This window comes from Thamnophis sirtalis, unplaced genomic scaffold (assembly GCF_051295495.1).
Source record: "Thamnophis sirtalis isolate CommonGarterSnake01/CBP01778 unplaced genomic scaffold, rThaSir2_p1.2 scaffold_4, whole genome shotgun sequence".
Classification (NCBI taxonomy): domain Eukaryota; kingdom Metazoa; phylum Chordata; class Lepidosauria; order Squamata; family Natricidae; genus Thamnophis; species Thamnophis sirtalis.
Window position 1 is genome coordinate 37,780,293 of NW_028261384.1, and position 17,875 is coordinate 37,798,167.

At 31.6% G+C, this 17,875-nt stretch overlaps 1 protein-coding gene across 4 annotated transcripts in view; it reads right to left on the reverse strand.

Annotated features, from left to right (window-relative positions):
* The window catches only part of SNX13 (sorting nexin 13), a 108,004-nt gene that overhangs the window by 10,254 nt on the left and 79,875 nt on the right, over positions 1 to 17,875 (reverse strand). For 2 of the 4 annotated variants that reach the window (XM_014076341.2, XM_087712762.1), the window contains exons 14-22: positions 16,402 to 16,506; positions 16,069 to 16,201; positions 14,649 to 14,686; positions 13,762 to 13,831; positions 11,965 to 12,137; positions 11,103 to 11,210; positions 10,123 to 10,233; positions 5,841 to 6,002; positions 1,379 to 1,450 (exon numbers count right to left, since the gene is read on the reverse strand). In XM_014076341.2, coding sequence (XP_013931816.1) covers positions 1,379 to 1,450; positions 5,841 to 6,002; positions 10,123 to 10,233; positions 11,103 to 11,210; positions 11,965 to 12,137; positions 13,762 to 13,831; positions 14,649 to 14,686; positions 16,069 to 16,201; positions 16,402 to 16,506 — 972 coding nt within the window. The remainder of the gene's footprint in view (positions 1 to 1,378; positions 1,451 to 5,840; positions 6,003 to 10,122; positions 10,234 to 11,102; positions 11,211 to 11,964; positions 12,138 to 13,761; positions 13,832 to 14,648; positions 14,687 to 16,068; positions 16,202 to 16,401; positions 16,507 to 17,875) is intronic. The other 2 variants (XM_014076348.2, XM_014076354.2) reach the window with 2 other exon arrangements.

Consider the following 17,875-nt stretch of genomic DNA (forward strand, 5'->3'; position numbering starts at 1 on the left):
GGTATACCATTATTCCATTACCATTATAATACCATATTATACCAATGTACCATGAATTAGGGAATGAATGTATCAATAATGAAGTCAGAACACAGAAAATTACAGAGTTCAAAATTAATTCAAACAAGGTATATAGATAAATCTATAATATTAAAAAGAACAACATACAAACTCATAAACATATAGAACTTCTGGGATGAAGTAGGTTATTTGGCAATGTCACAGTCACAATAAGTAAACAGAAATACCAACTGGAATGCTTTAATGTGGCAAGTAAAAATGTAAAGTATAGAACAGGTGCAGAAATCTGAACCATGACAAATGTATCCATAATCACTGATAATCTTGTGGATTTGTATTCTCAATAAGATAAAATGTCTTTCAATTTATTTCATATATTTGGAATTTGGGAAAGTAGAGGATCACAGATTTGGAATATTTATTACCTAAAGTTTCATAGTGATAAAATAATCATTTGCTGATAGATTATAAATACCCTGAAAATGCTTCTTTTGTATAGTCATGGAAGTCAAAATCAAAAGAAATGCTCAATCAGTTCTGCATGACTATCACAGACCAAGTCTTCTTTGAATCTTGCACCTTTTTGTGGATTTTACACCTGACCTAAGGATCTGTTTTGTTTTAGAAAACATAAGCAAGCCACAGGCAGAAAAAGAATGTTCCAAAGTTGTAGAAAGAATCACCATTAACCATTCCCCCACTGATTAAAAGGGGTTGTCATAAATTTCTACCTGTATGTCAAATAATGAAGATAATCCTCTATATCTATATACATTAATTATAACTACAACTATTACTTAACCTTGAAGGAAATGGAGAATCCAACTTGAAGTATCCCTAATTTTAAAATAAACAATAAATTGGTATATTTTTTATTTTTTTATTTATTAAATTCAACTAAGGGACTCTGTATTAAGTATTACCTGAATAAATTATTCATAATATAATTTTTGACTTTATAAATATACAATAATTATTTGAAATTGAATGTTCATTTTTTTTTACCAAAGTTCTGAAATACAAAACATTTATTCTGCTGCTATTTGTTTTTATATCTTATTATGTTTTCATCTAGGGGACAATGCTCATGCATTCAGGGCTTGTCTTTGTGAAGAAACTGCCTTGTTAAGATGCACAGCTTTCACAATTGAAATAAATTTTCTAAGGATCCACCATAAGACACAAGGATTTGAAGTTAAAAAAAAGAACATTGTTCACGCACAGTAAGAATTTATAAAATAAATAGATTGTTATGAAAAGTTGGATACACTCCAATGAATAAATAGACTATACAATTTGCTATTTTGTAATTAAGCCTGATTTCTGTTGAAACTAATCAATCAAACAATTAACTCACATTATCATCTAGATGTGCTGCAACTCGACAATGTTTAGGATCAACATATGTCTTCTGCATTAAAGGAGGTTCCTAAATATTCCAGGCAGGGAAAAGAAATTATAAAAGACAGAATCATTTAAAAATACAGGGTAACAAAATGTAACTCAAAATTGTATTTTATAGCAGACATATATATGTTAAAAACTCTTACTTATATGTGAGATATTTAAATCAAAGTTAAAAGAAATCACAATTTGAAATATGTTATTATTATCTGTAGTCAAATGATAACCAGCCACATTTTTATACTTATTAATGTATAGCAACATATAGAACATACAAATAAAATTGAATTTATCAAATACAATCTAATATAGCATATATGACATTATACAATGATTTTATAATTTAAACCAAGGTATAATGTAATATTGACATCAATTATATAATGTTTTCATTTTAGTATAGTTTAACCAATAATATTTTGACTTATGCAAATGTAATTTGTACAGTTAATGAGACCTGTATTTGTAAATTTACAAATCTTATCAATATAACAAGAGAAAAATGAAAACATATTCAATTGCAATTAGCATCTCTTTTCCTTTTTATTTAGTCATTTAAATTTATTTATTCAAATATTTAAATAATCTTTAAAAAGAAAGATGCATTCATATGTGCAGAGCAAAGGTAGGTTAGCAATGACAAGGCCAAATGGAATAAGTATATTTTATTCAGGGATAGGTAAACGATTGATGAAAGCAAGGCTATTGAGAAAAATGAAAGAAAACAAATTGCTTCAGATATGTCCCACCCAGCAATTTTAGTATAGATCTGAGTTGTGTATATCTAGCCTGTCTAAAATCAGGCCTAACTTATTTATATCTACACTGAACCATAAAACTCAGGCACTGAACAAAGAGCATACCAATCTCTAAGAAGTACTGCAAAGACAGGTTAAATGAAAATATGTTATAACAGGAAAGTAGGTTTGACATAAAGTCAGGATAATTTAATAGAATTTGCCGTTGTTGATAATGTGTACCATTCTTATACAGTGAAAAAGAAATGTGAAGAAATTGTAAAGTGTGAGAAGTAGAAGTTTCCATAATATCCAAGTATAAAATTACATTTTGGATCAAAATCAAGGCTTTTTTAATACAGTAGTTCTATTTAAAACAACAACAACAACAACAAACAACTTATAACATGATTCGTTAGTCTCACTAAAATTCATTTGGGATATCAAATGTACCTAAGCAAACTTCTAAACTGAGCAATTATAAATGTCAAACAAATATGATAATTGTATATGTCTGCATGTATGTTTTCAGACACAAAACACCCACATATTATATCTGTATATATGTGTAGCACAAAAATTTTGTTCTAATTTATATAAATGTTTATAAATCATTAAAAAGTTTCAACTTAACCCAGAAGCTGTTATGGGTTTAAGAAAAAATTAATTATCAATGCTTATAATTTAAGTGTGAGAATTATTTATTTATTATAATTATTTCTCACCCAATTGTATCAAAATGAGATTTTTACACAAAAAAACCTGCTCTTTATATGTAGTTTACTAGTTGCTTTGACGATAAAAATGTTCCTTCAAAGCAACAGATATTATTTAATTAATCTATATGCTGTTTGTTCCCAATGGTACTAGACAGCTAACAATGATCACCAAACCCAAAACATATTTATCCTCAAAAAGAACAAACGTACAAATGAAATATATCATATAAGGAATCAAAACTATGTTCTAAAAAGATATGTAATCTGCCAAATTCAATACTTCAGACACAGTATGCTCCATTCTGGGTTTAGTTTAACTGCTCTCATGAACACAGAATGGAGTTTCTGTACAGGTTCTCATCCAATCAAGTCATGGTTGTCTCCTTAAAAGGGGGCTTTTTAAGGAGGCAAAAAAAAAAAAAAAACCAAGAAAGTCCAATTGCTTCCTTCATGACAGAGAATCTCTACAGTCTTTTATCTATCTATGTAATTTGGGATGAACCACCCTTTGAATGGTGTGGGAGTAGGAATGGATTTCCAGAGGAAAAATTGCAGACTGCGGGAATCAGGATAACTACTCGGGTGACCTTGAAGACACAGATAACCTCCAAGTGTTTCAATGACTCTCTAAAAGGATGCAAATTACCAGCTGTTTGCAAGGAATATAAATCCTTCCATTCCCCACTATCCTGTCAGAGCTGAAGAAAATTTCTTGGATGAGAACCAAAACGCATTCAAAAGAAAAAACAAAACAGCAAAGTCCAGTTGCCTCCTGAAAAAGCACCTTTGGGATAGAATGAAAATGCTGACCATGAGGAAAAATTCCAGATATAGCAACAGCCCTGGAAAAATGCCCATTTTCAAGTCTTTGTTAAATGGCTTTCTTATGTAGACAGGATATGAAGAATCTGACCCTATTTAATCTGACTGGATGGGCACATACATATAGGATATAGTATTCCTCAGATCACTGTCTATAGCTATGTAGGGCTTTAACAACTAGACAACTAGAGCCTGATTTGTATCTAGAACTTGAGCTTCTGAAGCATTGGAGTTATCTATTATTGCCTGAGTAGTCACATTTTATGTCAATGTTTTTGTGTAAAGCTTTTGAAGGGTAACCCCATTCAGACTGTATTAGAGTAATCCAAATGTAAAGTGAGTAGGGCATAGATGACTCACTTTTCATTTGGATTACTCTAATACAGTGTACAGTTATTCTTGAAAAGCTTTCAGCAACTACATTTTCATAACATGTGACTACTCAGACAATAATAGATAACTCCAATAAACAAGGGCTCCCAATTCAGGAATTGTAATTACTACACAAGATGTAATTGGATATGTGAGAAGACAGAGGATGCTGTAATGTAATGTGGTCAAGTTCCATAATAATTTCCTTATATCATTGTACAGCTTTGAGCAAACTGGTTACCTCTTCCTGAGGAAATTCTCAAAGCTCTTTATCTATTATGAATTGGAGGAGGACCAACATAATAGGTTATTTTTCATAATGGAAAAGGTCCCATTGCAAATAGCAATCACAGAGGGGTCTGTCCATGACAATGGGCTAAGCTTGATTCCTTCCACTTCCATGTTGTATCTGTTCATTTAGCCTGGATCACTTAAATACATGAGACTCTCAGTAAATTAGTTGGGTCCATGGTTGTCATGACAGTCTAGACCAGTGATGGCGAACTGTTGGGCCTGTTTTTCACCCTCTCCAGCCTCGGAAGGCTTCCCTGAAGCCTCGGGAGGTCGAAAAACATCACCAACAGCCCAACCAGAAGTCCGGGAACGAACTTCCGGTTGGCCAGTTTGGGGCGTTTTTTGAACTCCCCAGCCTTCAGAGGCTTTCCTGAAGCCTGGGAAGGGCAAAAATGGCCTCCCCCAGCCCTATGGAAGGGTGGAAAATCAACTGGCTGGCGTGCACATGCATGTGGGAGCTGAAGGCTGGCATGCCAGCAAATATGGCTCTGCCTGCCACCTGTGGCACGCGTGCCATAGATTCGCCATCAGAGGTCTCTTCAGCTCTTGCAAAAGCCTTGACTAGAAAAGGCAATTTGAAATTCTCACTGTCACTAGTTTGGAGTATTTCACTGCTACCCCAGTAAGTAGACTAAGCAGCTACAGCAGGGATGTTACTATGCAGCAAGGGCAATAGAATTTGGTATCCCGGTACTTGGAATGAAGAATGACAGATGAATGGCAGAATTGGCCAGAAATATAACTTATTATTATACACACACTGCTCAAAATTAATTATTTTATTTCTTTTTTATTCCTGCTTTCTTCTATATATTTTTTAAACTGGTGAACTCGGAGAGATTAAGTAACTATTATAAGGCATAATTTTATTAATACAAATTCATTTTTTCCAGATAATTTTCTGCTTTTCAAAGTTTTTTTAACTTTAACATTTTTTTAAAAAAATGAACTTCTGAATGGAAGGCAGAACATAAAAAAATACATTTGTAATTATTTTAATGAAAAAAGATAGGTTATTAGGGGTAGAAAACACTGATTTGAGATTTATTTACATTATTAAGAACTGATAATGCAGATAAATTCTAAATTAGTTTTCTATTATTAATAAGCTACCATTTTTTAAATAAACATTTAATCTATGAACTCAGGTATCGTATAGAACATCATAAAAGCTCAAAAAATCAGGTAAATATGGTAGATCATTATGTGCCTACAGCAGATTTCCTCTGAATTTCTTAATAAATTTCCCGGTTGCATCTTTTATTTTAGAATAAATTCAAAACAGCTTTGATCTTCAGGTCTGCTTCTTTTCAGGGTAATTTACTATATTTTCAGCTCTACAATAAAATAATTTACTAGTGTTTTACCAATAATTAACATATTCAACTTTTCACCTGCTCTTTTCTTATTTGTTTAATTGAAGTAACCTAAAACAGTACAAACTGTGTTGTCTTATTTAGTACATTCTTACCTTGAAAAATGATTGCTTTATATCTTGTCCCAATCTTTCTGATATTTTGCCCATGTTGTCTGACATTTTTGTCATCCCCTCTGTGAAGCTGTCAGGGATGGACTTGACAGCATTTGAAACATTTCTCATAGAGTTACGCAGTGGATTTACAAATGTGTCCACCTGAAGAGGAAAACATTTACCACGCTTGCAGAAATCTATGAGGACATGATTATAGTCATCCAATAATGCATGTTGGAAAACATAACACTATTTTGGAGACTAGTAACACAAAATCATTAGTAAAAATAATACATGGTATAAATATAAAGCATTCATATTCAATTATCTTGAATATAAAACATCCTAATCACATACTCATAGTGAGCATTACCGCATCAGATAGATTCTTTTTTGTTCTTTATCCACCTCTGTATTCAATTCCCAGAATGTGCTCTGCTACATTCTGACAGCAAATTTCTTAGGGCAAAATATGGTTTTTCCTCTGCTACTGAGCAAAGTTCTTCAACTGAGGCCAAATAGTTGGAAATCAATGAGTTATTTACATCAATCATAGAAGCCTCCATTTGTCTCTTTCAGCAGAAACCTTCTACATCATAGCTCATAGCCTCATTAACAGATGATTTGTTTGTTTGTTTGTTTGTGTGTGTGTGTGTGTGTGTGTGTGTGTATTCTTTTTTGTTCTTTATCCACCTCTGTATTCAATTCCTAGAATGTGCTCTGCTACATTCTGACATAATAAAGTGGTGTTCTGGAAAGCTGGGAGAAAATTAAAAGGAAAATTGTGAACCATAAAACCTTATTAGCCCGTTAGACAACTATAAATTTTAATTCAGGCAAATGCTTACTATATACATATTTTACTTTGAGATCACGTAAGAGAATATCCATGTAGGAGTAAATAATGACAGATCTATATAGAGAATGCTGGTAAGGAGGAAAGCAAAATATAATTTCAGAATTAACTCCTCATAGTTTGCAATTGCCTGTTTTATCTCTCATACAGAATGTCCAGAATATGATAATCATAAATAATAATAATTGGACACAACTTAGAAAATCTGTGCATTGACAAAAATTCCATCTAGCAATTACAAAAGGAACATTTGAATTGAATGCTTGGATTGGCATGTATTCTAGACTGATACATTATTACATTCTAGTTCTGGGGCAGACCTTGATTCATATGAAGGCCCATGTAAGCTAAAGAAGTGACAGCTGTGATATCGCATTGTTGTACATATAACAACATCTGCCTATTCTAGGTTCTTGGGAAGGACTCAATGTGAGTATAAAAATGGGAAATCCAGTCTACACATCGGGCTGACTATGCAGCAACTCATTAAACCTTTATGTTGCCCAATTCTCAACTACTTTGGGCAACTCCTAACAATCAAATAAAGAAATGACAATAAAATCAATAAATGTTAAGATAAAGCTAAGAGATAGAAAATGTGATAAAGCAAGGGATCTCTCTCTCTTTCTGACTTCATGGATTTTCTAAACAACAGCAAATTGGAAGCCATCCAGATATTAGGAGAAGCCTTGGAGCCTCCTTCCAGAGGGAAGGAACTGCTACAGAAGAGATATGCTTCCAAGGTCTTGATAAATGACATTGTTTAATTAAAATAAATCATAATGTACCAACCCTGCAAAATAGAATTGGTTGGACAGATGTTATTGGCGATAGGTGGTCCTTCAAGTAAACAGATTCTATGCCATATGTTATGACATTAGCTGATTTTTTTTTAATACTATTGAATCAGAATGCTAATGTTCAAATTATTTGATGTTTATAAATAAAGTGTAATATATATTATTCATTTATCTCCATGTATTCTGTTCAGTTCTGCATTTCATTTTCAAATATCTAGAACCCACTGGTTCTCTTCATCTGTTCATTTATGAAATTACTCTGCCACTCCAAATATGGAAAAGAGTGATCACATTTTGAAATGTAAAATATATCAGTTACAGCAGTCTAGAAAACAGGAATAACAGTATCTAAACGATACAGCTTGGGGGCAAGACATAGTATAGTAGTTAAAATAAATGGAAGCATGTTATACACAGGTAGTCCTGACTTCCAACGATTTGTTTAACAATAGTTCAGAATTATAATGGCTTTGGAGAGGGTGATCTATGAAGTGCTTCTGGCCTTTGCAAAACGTTTTTTCACATAGATACAGATGAAAGGCGCTGAAATCCAATTAGAGAGCAGTAAGTGCAGTAAAGGAAGCAGCACACTGTGCGTCAGGTTTGTGGAGAGGCCTTGGAAGACCCTAGGTGGGCCACATCCAAAACACTGCTTCTGTTCATTTGGGGACTACTTGCATTTTGATAGCAAATATTTTCAGCTCCTGAGTGGAGCCTTCTAAGTTATTCCCCGCCCCTTGCAACTCTATTCTCCTTACCTGAGACTCCATCAGCTTAATGAATTGCATAATTGCTTAACGACTACAATTGGGAATTCCAGTCCCAATTGTGGTGACAAATTGAGGACTAACTGTATTCAAGTATTTGCAAGAAAGATATATTAAGCTTGAAAAATACAGTATAAAATTTAGCATAAAATACACATTAAAGTTCACCATTTACACTTTAAACTAGATTTCAATCTAGTTTTCAAATAGAAACTTTCAAACATTTTGTGGAATATACCACTTTTTCTAGAACAATTAAGCCAAATATATGTAATTTAGTTCAGTTATTTTAGCGAGGCCTAAGTAAGCTATCAGTCACTGTCCAAAAACTCCAATTGATTCAAATACATTAAGTGACTGTAAAATTAAAAAGAATACTGCCTCATAACTTGGGAAATACAATGTCTATTTTTTAATCTCCAAAATTATTTTATATGTCAACTTGCATTTATCAAACTTCAAGAACCCAAGTAGAACATCCGAAACACTTTTTCCCATATGTCCTTCTCATATGGAAGCTTTGCTTCTATGTTTCTACCTTTTTGAGTTAATTTAGCTAAAGACAAGAAATAGAGATATTACAATTAGTGCTTTAGAAAAGCCTTCTATAAATCAGAAAGCAAATAAAAACATTTTTTTCTTATTTATGCAAAAATGTTGATGGTTAAAAAGTTGCTGGTTTATTAAATTTTAGTATGATTTGATGCCTTATACGGATAACTAAACATCCTTTAACACAGTGGTTCTCAACCTGTGGGTCGGGACCCCTTTCACAGGCCTAAGACCATTGGAAAACACATATTTTCAAAAAAAATACGGAAAACATAAAATTTTATGGTTGGGGGTCCCCACAAGACGAGGAACTGTATTAAAGGGTTGCGGCATTAGGAAGGTTGAGACCCACTGCTTTAACACATATAATAAACTAATTGAAACACCACATTTATGAAATTTGTGAAATATCTGCAATTATTTTTTAAAAAATATTGCTTTTGATACAATTTCAAGCAAAAGATTACCATTAGAAGACATAGGAAAAATTTGCAAGGCATAGTTCTCAGCTTAATCTTGAAGGAATTATTGGTCTCTTATCCAACATATAAAATCAGTGTAGATAACACAATACAAATTTTATTGCTTAATTCCATAAAGGTTTTAAGAAGAACCAAGCAACTCAGGTTATTGGAAGCTACTGTTGTTGAAATATTTTTTAGAACTGCTATTAAATCTTAAATTAAATCTTCAATTAATTTTAAAATATTTATTAAAAAGAATGGCCAAAGCAAAAAAAAAAAAAAGATACCTGTGCAAAAAATTTGCAAAGGAATGTACTTTTATCCTAACTGCTGAATGATCAGTTTTGACAAGGGCTGTATGAGAAAAAAAGCTGTGCTTTGATTCTTTGATGTTGCACAACCTCAGAAAGCAATTTCAGCGGGAGACATGCATTCTTTCTTTAGAGCAGGCAAATGGAAACTATAAAGCAAGTGATGCCTGAAATGACCAGCAGATTTAAAGGTAGATCAAAGGACAGAAATCTTAACATGTTTAAAAACACTACATTTCCGAATAAATTTTAGAATTAACCACACTTTCTACATATTCAAAGAAACATTCAAAAGAAAATATTCTCACTACAAAGATTCTATATTGAAAAATTGGTTCTCTGAAAATAAGTCAGTAGTTCTATTCCAAAATCTTATTTGCAGTCTGTATTTATACAAACTAACAAATTCATACATTAATTGCATCATATTGGTTAAAGGGCTATGCCATTGAGTTTTGATGAAATGAAAACAGACTAAACAATGTATTCTTTACAAATTTCTGATTGCTAAATTATATTAAATACAACTTACCTTCCGAGCAAAATCTCCTTTCTCTTTATTGTATGCCTTGTTTTCCAAGAAATCATACACATAGTGTGCTAAAGTCGGATAAGCTTTCATCACTTCGGGTGTTAACAAAAGCTAGTAAGTAAAACATGAGAATTATGTTTAGAAAGATGAATATTTTGGTCTGAAATTAAAACAATGCAAATATACATATATTTAAATCAATTTAAAATACAAATACAATGCAAATATACTGCCTAAAGTCCTACCCAAGTGGAGTGAATTACTGAATTATTGTTGAACAATTTTACCGATGCTACACAGCTTCCCTTGGCCAAAGCTACACATTCCACATTAATTTTAAGGACAATTAGCTCAGTATGATAAGTATGGTTTGATTACATCTGGAAGTGAACTCATTTAATGTACCAGTCTCCCAAGAGCCAAACAGGTGGTCTTTAACCAATGATGTTGTGCTAACAGGAACTCAACTGCTAAGTAAAATGAGTGAAGATACAACATTATGACAGTTCTGGCAGTCCCACTTGCTACTCTTAGGCAAATCCCAGGTAACTGCAGCATTTTATGATCAAATGATCACCACTTGTGATCTCTAGCCATCTTTCCTATTGACTTTGTTGGAAGCTGGTAGTGAAAGTCTCAAATGGCAGTCATATGACCAAGGGATGTTGCAATATTATAATTGTGATCTGGTTGCAGGACACACAAATTGTGATCATGTGATTGTTGGGGACATTGCAATGGCCACAACCTTATGAGTGTATTGCAAACACCCTGAAGTGCTATCATAACTTCAATCACTAATGAGTGGACATTAAATGAGGCCTGAGGTATTTTTCAAATATTTATGTAATTATATTTATATAATACCAAAGCATGCTATCCTAAATTACCTATAAATTGTATTGTATTTTCCTCAAAATGGGGGAGGGAAATAAAAAATGCACTCATCTTTAATTAAGAATCTGAATATGAGAACATACCTGTAAGTATGAATTTAAATCTTTTTTCCTTTTTTCTAAGAAATCTCTATCCATATTGTTGAATGTTTTTTTACCAGGAAGCTTCAATAAATTTCCTAGGTTTTCAAACTAAAAACAAATAGAATTTATTATAAACACATACATATGTTGTAGCATTTCAGCAAGAGAGAGTACTACTGATTAATTTCGTAAAGATATCACCACACAGAGTTGCTGAGAGCTAGGTGGCATTTACATTTAATAAATAAGAAAATTAGAATTAACTATGATAAAACATTATGTTTACATCGTTAGCTAATTACACTTGGAATTTACAATCACCAGTTTCTGGACTTGGCCACTCTAGCTTGAAGGTATAGATTTGAGTAACAACAGATCAGTATAAATTTTCTCAGTATCTAAATTAGCTATCAAAAAGAAGAGATGTTGCCCAGTTTACATTCTCTTTTTTTCATACATGCTAACAAGATTTTCTACATGTATGAATATTTAGTTGTGCCAGCCTTCAATATTGTGTCAATATTAACATCTAGAGTAATGCAATTAAGAAACATTTTGCAATTGTTTATAAAAAGTATATTTGCAAGAAGTCAATGTACATGGGTTATAAAAGATAAAATAATAATAATAATAACATAGTTGAAGTTTGGAACCAGACAGTCTGGAATGCAAATTTCATCAGGTTCCAATTAGCTTACACCAGTTTAAATGTGTAATCAAGGTACTGTGGAATTGTTTTAAGAATAAGATAAGCTAAAATCAGTTGATTTCAAGCAAGCAAAATGAAATTTATCCATTGCTAATTTCAATTAATGAATGTTTTTTCTCAAAAAGTAAACAAACCAAGATAATTTCAAATTACCTGTTCAATAATTCTCATATGGAAGTCATGGAAATCACTGTAGCGACGATATGTTTTCCATTCATCATTAGCAGTCACAGTTCGACGTTGAACAGTTATAGTATATAATGCATATGTCCTCCCATGGTCATTACAAACTCCTGCCATAGTATATGGGTCATAATCAGCATAGACTATCAATTAAAATAAATAATAATGGATAGACGAAAAGAAAGATGGAAATAGTGGAAGAAATATGAAATGAAAAACTGCTGAAAATGAGAGGAGTCAAATCAATATGGACATGCATGCTGCATGAAATTCTTTAGTGTTATTCTATTTTTCCCTATTTATTTCAAAAGGAAATGATATGATGAGTTTATATGTATATATTATTTACTGTTACAAGAAAACTTACATAAATTTCTGGAACTTAACTTTCATTCCTCATCTGAGAGATGCAAGGAAAATAGAAATAACTTTTTTATTCAAATTAATTAGAGTTTCATGTTATACTTCCTCTATAAAAGATAAGTAATTTTAATTAAGGGTAGATGAATTAACAATATTTATGCTATTTGTCATAATAGAAGATCAACTTTTTCTGGCCATATTTTAGATTAATCTCTTGCAAAAAAATATTACCTAGTCAAATTGGAAAACTTTAATAGATTCACCCAAAGGTGCTTTCAAAAGGCAACTGGACTTTATTTTCCTTGAGGACATTTCACTTCTCATCCAAGAAGCTTCTTCAATTCTGACTGAATGGTGGTGAATGGAAGGGCTTATATTCCTTACTCTCTCTTTCTGAGAGCCACTGAAGGTTTACCTATATCCTCAGGGTCATCTGCTTAGTGCAAATGGGTGTGGAACCTTCTTGGAACTGCTGAAAGAACTGTGTTGTAAACAGGGGACAGGTGGTGGTGTCATATCCCCCCCCTCTGTTGAGAGAGGGCTGTTCAATCTTAATATAATGGCTTTCAAACAGAATGTGGACAGAAAGAACCACTGGTTTGAAAGAGAGGTCAAAGAGACCATTAACATTAAGACCGAACAGAGAGGGAAAGATAAGACACTATCTATCTCCTGTTTTCAATGGTGCAAGGCAAGTACCTTTGAGGATCTGGCATGGCAGGATGCGGGGAGGGGGGGTAGATATTTGGGCGTGCTGCAGCATTTCTGCAAAGTTAAGAATTCTACAGAAGAATTCTACAGTCATTCATAAGGGCAAATGCCTGAATGACTTCTATAGAATTCATAATTTTGAAACAGAATTGTATATAGTTTTTGGAAGGTACATTGAAACGTTGAATGATCATTAAATGATCTGTAGTACTATCAAAGGTGATAGAGCACTGAGTTAGGTGATATATATCAGATGTTAGTAGAATCCATAATTCGGGGACAGCAATGCATATTGTTATTGTATCTTTAGCATATTCTAATATATTGAGGTTAATTCTTTGGTTTTATAGAATGATTGATTGAATAAAAGAAAAAATATCACAAGTGAAAAAAATACATGTTCAGAGAATGAAAGAACCACAGAAATGAAAGTTGAACTCTCAAATGGTACATGAAAAAGGATAATAAGACAGGCATTTTTACTGGATGTAAATTTAAAATTAATCTTAAATATGCAAGTAAGACTTTTATTAGCTAATTTAAGTTTTTCTTCTTTGATTTTCCACATATTACGACCAAGAAAATAAATGATGATAATGGCTAAAATTATATTAAACAAATAGTTAATTAAAAGGTTAATCAGTTAGTTACTTTACCTTCTCATAAAAACACAAATACCTATATGAAACTCACCAGTATCTGAAATGCATGCATGTAGCTGTATCAACTCATCAGCAGACACATTTGAAAGATCATCCAGTGACTAGTGGGTGAAAGGAAATCCAGAGTTATTATTTATATTCCAGAAATATTATTGCACAAATGGAAAGTTTTTTTTTTCAATGCAGTCTTCTAACTTTGGAATTTATTCCAAATTAGGTATACCAGTACTATCATTTCTATTTTCTGATGTCAAACAAAGACATTTTTATTCTGCCAGGATTTTTGATAATTTGTTAATGTTGTGAGTTTTACCTTTTTTTACTGATCCTTTTTAATTTTCCAACACTGTTAGATTTTTAAATAGCGCTATGTATATTTTGTTCTATTGCCTTTAACCACACATTTTTCTTGTAACTAGCTACTTAATTACTTATAAAATAAAGTAGTCTCAAAAACAAAACTATATTCTAACTTTTATTTACTCACCATTTACTTTATCAATGTCATAATGAAAAATAAAACTCGAAGTTCTAATTAAAATATATTATTTGCCACTTTTTTGTGCAAACAGAGAACTTGTAAAAATGCTTTACCTATTTAAGACTTAGGGTTTTTTTTTTAAAGCGACACAGAATACATAATTGGAAAGTAATTATTTTTCTGATAATCACTCTTTCTGATATATGATGACCAGGACGACCAAACAAATCAAATCAAATGATCAAAAAATCAAACCCTTTTCTCACTTATTTATACATATATACTTTCACTTCTTTTAAACAAATAACAACAGAATACAGTGGTCTTTTAAAAAATGTAAAATTTTCTTTATAGTGTTGTTTTTGTTTCATTGGTTGCTCTTGTCTTAAGTAAATGAGTAATATTTTGAACTTCTATAATGTTGAAAAAGAACCTACCAAATTAATGCTGCCTGTAGGGGATCCATTAAATGATTCTGTGTAAAGAGAACATTTTTTTAAATAAAAAGCCATACAATAGAAATATACATTGAAACATGAATTTAGAATTATATACACATATAAAATATTTGGAGTCAGGATGAAAAAAATAATATCCTATTTTCCCGAAATAAGACGTCCCTGAATAAAAGCCCAATTGGGCTTTTGAACACATGAACTAAAATAAGCCCTCCCCTAAAAATACCCCCCCTAAATATTGCAACACAGCAGAAACCATGAGGTGACCATGCTCACCGCCTACTGTACCTCAAAAATAATATCTCCCCGAAAATAAAGCTAAGTGCTTATTTTTGGGGCCAAAAGAAAATAAGACCTTGTTTTATTTTTGGGGAAACATGGTAGTGATTAACTGGTTAATACATTAAAATATTAACTAGTTAATCACCATGTTTTCTTCACCCTAAATCCATTTATTTTAACTCCATATTAGGTAATGAGAGTGATAAGAAATTGAACTGACATGTAAATTTTAGGACACTGCCTAGATACAAAGTATTATAACACCTCAGTTATGATATTGCTTTTAATCACACTTTTTATCTTGTTTTTAGAGATATGATTTCTCCCTGCTTATTTAAAAATATTAATTTATTTATAATGGATAATCTTACTATTTAACACAGTAGGAACTAAACATTATTACAACTTAAGATCATTATAAAGAAAGAAAAAGCTAAGGCATTACAACTCTGAAGTCATAATACTTAGGAAATATAAATTGAAATAGTGAAATTTCCATCCATCTCTTTTAAACAAGTTGAAACAAATTAATTACTAGCAGGGAATCCTTAGCTCTATTGACTGCTAAAATTTAAATGAAAATTTATGCTATTGTCAACATAGGCCACTAGGGGGTAGCCAAGCTTATGCTTTGTTTATAACTGTAGAAATACATTTAATATAAAGATTAGAGACAAGAGTGTTAGACATTAAGAGTTTCTGCATAAGCTTAAGAAAAGGCCATATTTAATTTTACTCCTAAAAGTTATTCTTAAAGAAGGAACATGTTTTTTTCAGGTTCTTGTAGAAGTATGAAAATAATCATATTCCTTTAATGACTAGCAAATTCACACCTATGAGATATGAAGCCCCTTTTCAGAATCAAAGCATGCACAACACATTACCATGGAAAATTGCAATAAAACAGCAACAAAAAAGCCAAATTATGCCAAAAATGAAATGTTCCCAATTCTTTTATGTAGAGGTGTGCAAAAATTTTCCAAATTATTTTTAGTGCATCTGCATAAACCTCTTAGCAAAAAAAAAGTTAAATACTATCTAACGAGGAAACATTACTTATTTCCTACCTACATATTGATACTTACAGGTATAAGCCTACCTGATGTGGACAACTTACCCCCTTCACCATCATCTGATCCTCTGAAACTAGGATCCTTTAGCATATCTAGCTCAGCAAGCATTCGTACATAAAGTGTATGCTGCTTGAATGAAGGATAGAACCTTTCGTCTTGCAGCATCAATTCATATACCTTAATGAAATTAAAGCTTAATATTATGCAAAATAGGTAATCTAAATCATAAAGCACTTTGTTATATAAAATATTAATGCAATAAGAAATAATGCAATAAGTATTTGCATTATTCTACATTTCAGTCTAGAAATTAACAAAAAGTCATAAATATTGACAGATTAACAATTAGATTAGCAGATCGGAATAAAACAGTTTACCTTTCTTTGAATCTGATCAAAAATTTCAGGAGTTGGGTCCTCATTATTCAACTTTTCTTCCAGCTTTGCTACCAATGGATCATCGATATTAATTCTTGGAGAAGCCTACCATACAGAATTACATTATTTTAGTTTTTATTTTCATTTATTTATTTATTTGTAAAAATTAAATAACAGCCATTATTATTAGATACAATAAAGCTAGAGAATTATAAAAACTGTGTCACTTATTTTAATAAAAGCAAATTACTCAAGTGGTTCAATTCATTCATAAAATTTTGAGGTATTTGAAAGAGTATTTACAAGTGACATACACATTGAAATAATTATATGTGGTTGGGATAAGAAGAAGTAAAAAGGTAGTTCAAATATCCACAGCTTTACTCTTAAGATCTGGAATTTCTGAATATACAAGAATGAAAACAAATACAAAGGCAATATGAATTCTAAAAATAGAAATAACCATTTATTTATATTCATTCACCAGGCTTTTTCAGAGTTTAGTGTCGCAAGATTTTTGGAAAAATGAACTGGATGTTTGGCTGTCATATAGTTATAGAAAATATAGATATCAAAACTAGATCTACATTAATTATAGAAATATTTATTATGGTGATATTTATCAGTCATGTCACAATTCAATTTTTCTTACTAAACCATCTTTGTATATGTGAGTGTCTAAAACATGGTAAAATTAGCTTATACATTTAGTTTACTCAAATCATAGGACAACCTTCATCCTGGCAAGGTGTGAGGCCCCCTTTATATTTAAAAAAATCTAGTATCCTGAATTATTGTGGACCAATGGAGATGGGAAGGTAGAAACAAGTGAGCATATGTTGCTTGCCAATACAATAAACATGTAAAAAGTACTTATATCATATTATTGCTTATATAATTTCTAGATCATCCCAGGCATTTCTATAATCTTTGCTATTTTCTGACATGAAATCTTCCATGACATATAATATGGCAAAATTTTGGGTGGCAGCATGTAAGAACAGGAAGTTTCTGATTTCTTCATAATATTATCAATAATTGTTTTTCTCCTCAGACTTATTTTTCTTTCTAAGCTTTGTAATATGTTTCCTAAGCTCCTTTGTACTTTTTTTAATACAGCAGTTAATTGCTTTTCAGAGATATATCTTCTATTTTAGGCCAAATGTTTTAATAGTTACTTCTTGTATGCACGATTGTACTGTTTTATGCACTTTCTAGAGATTCTAGAGAGTACCCTGTGTATATGGGGTAATTTTCTAGGTTCAATTTTATCGCCATTCAAGATTAGTTTGCATACAATTTTATTCCTTGACTTACGACCATGAGTTTTGTGCCATTTTACAGCCTTTCTTGCCATAGTTGTCTTAAACAATTTTAACATGACTACTTGTAATATACTCTTCCAACTGTGATTCTTTTTATTATTATTTTAGTACCTAGTATGGCAGACTTCACTACCTTTGATGAATTTTAA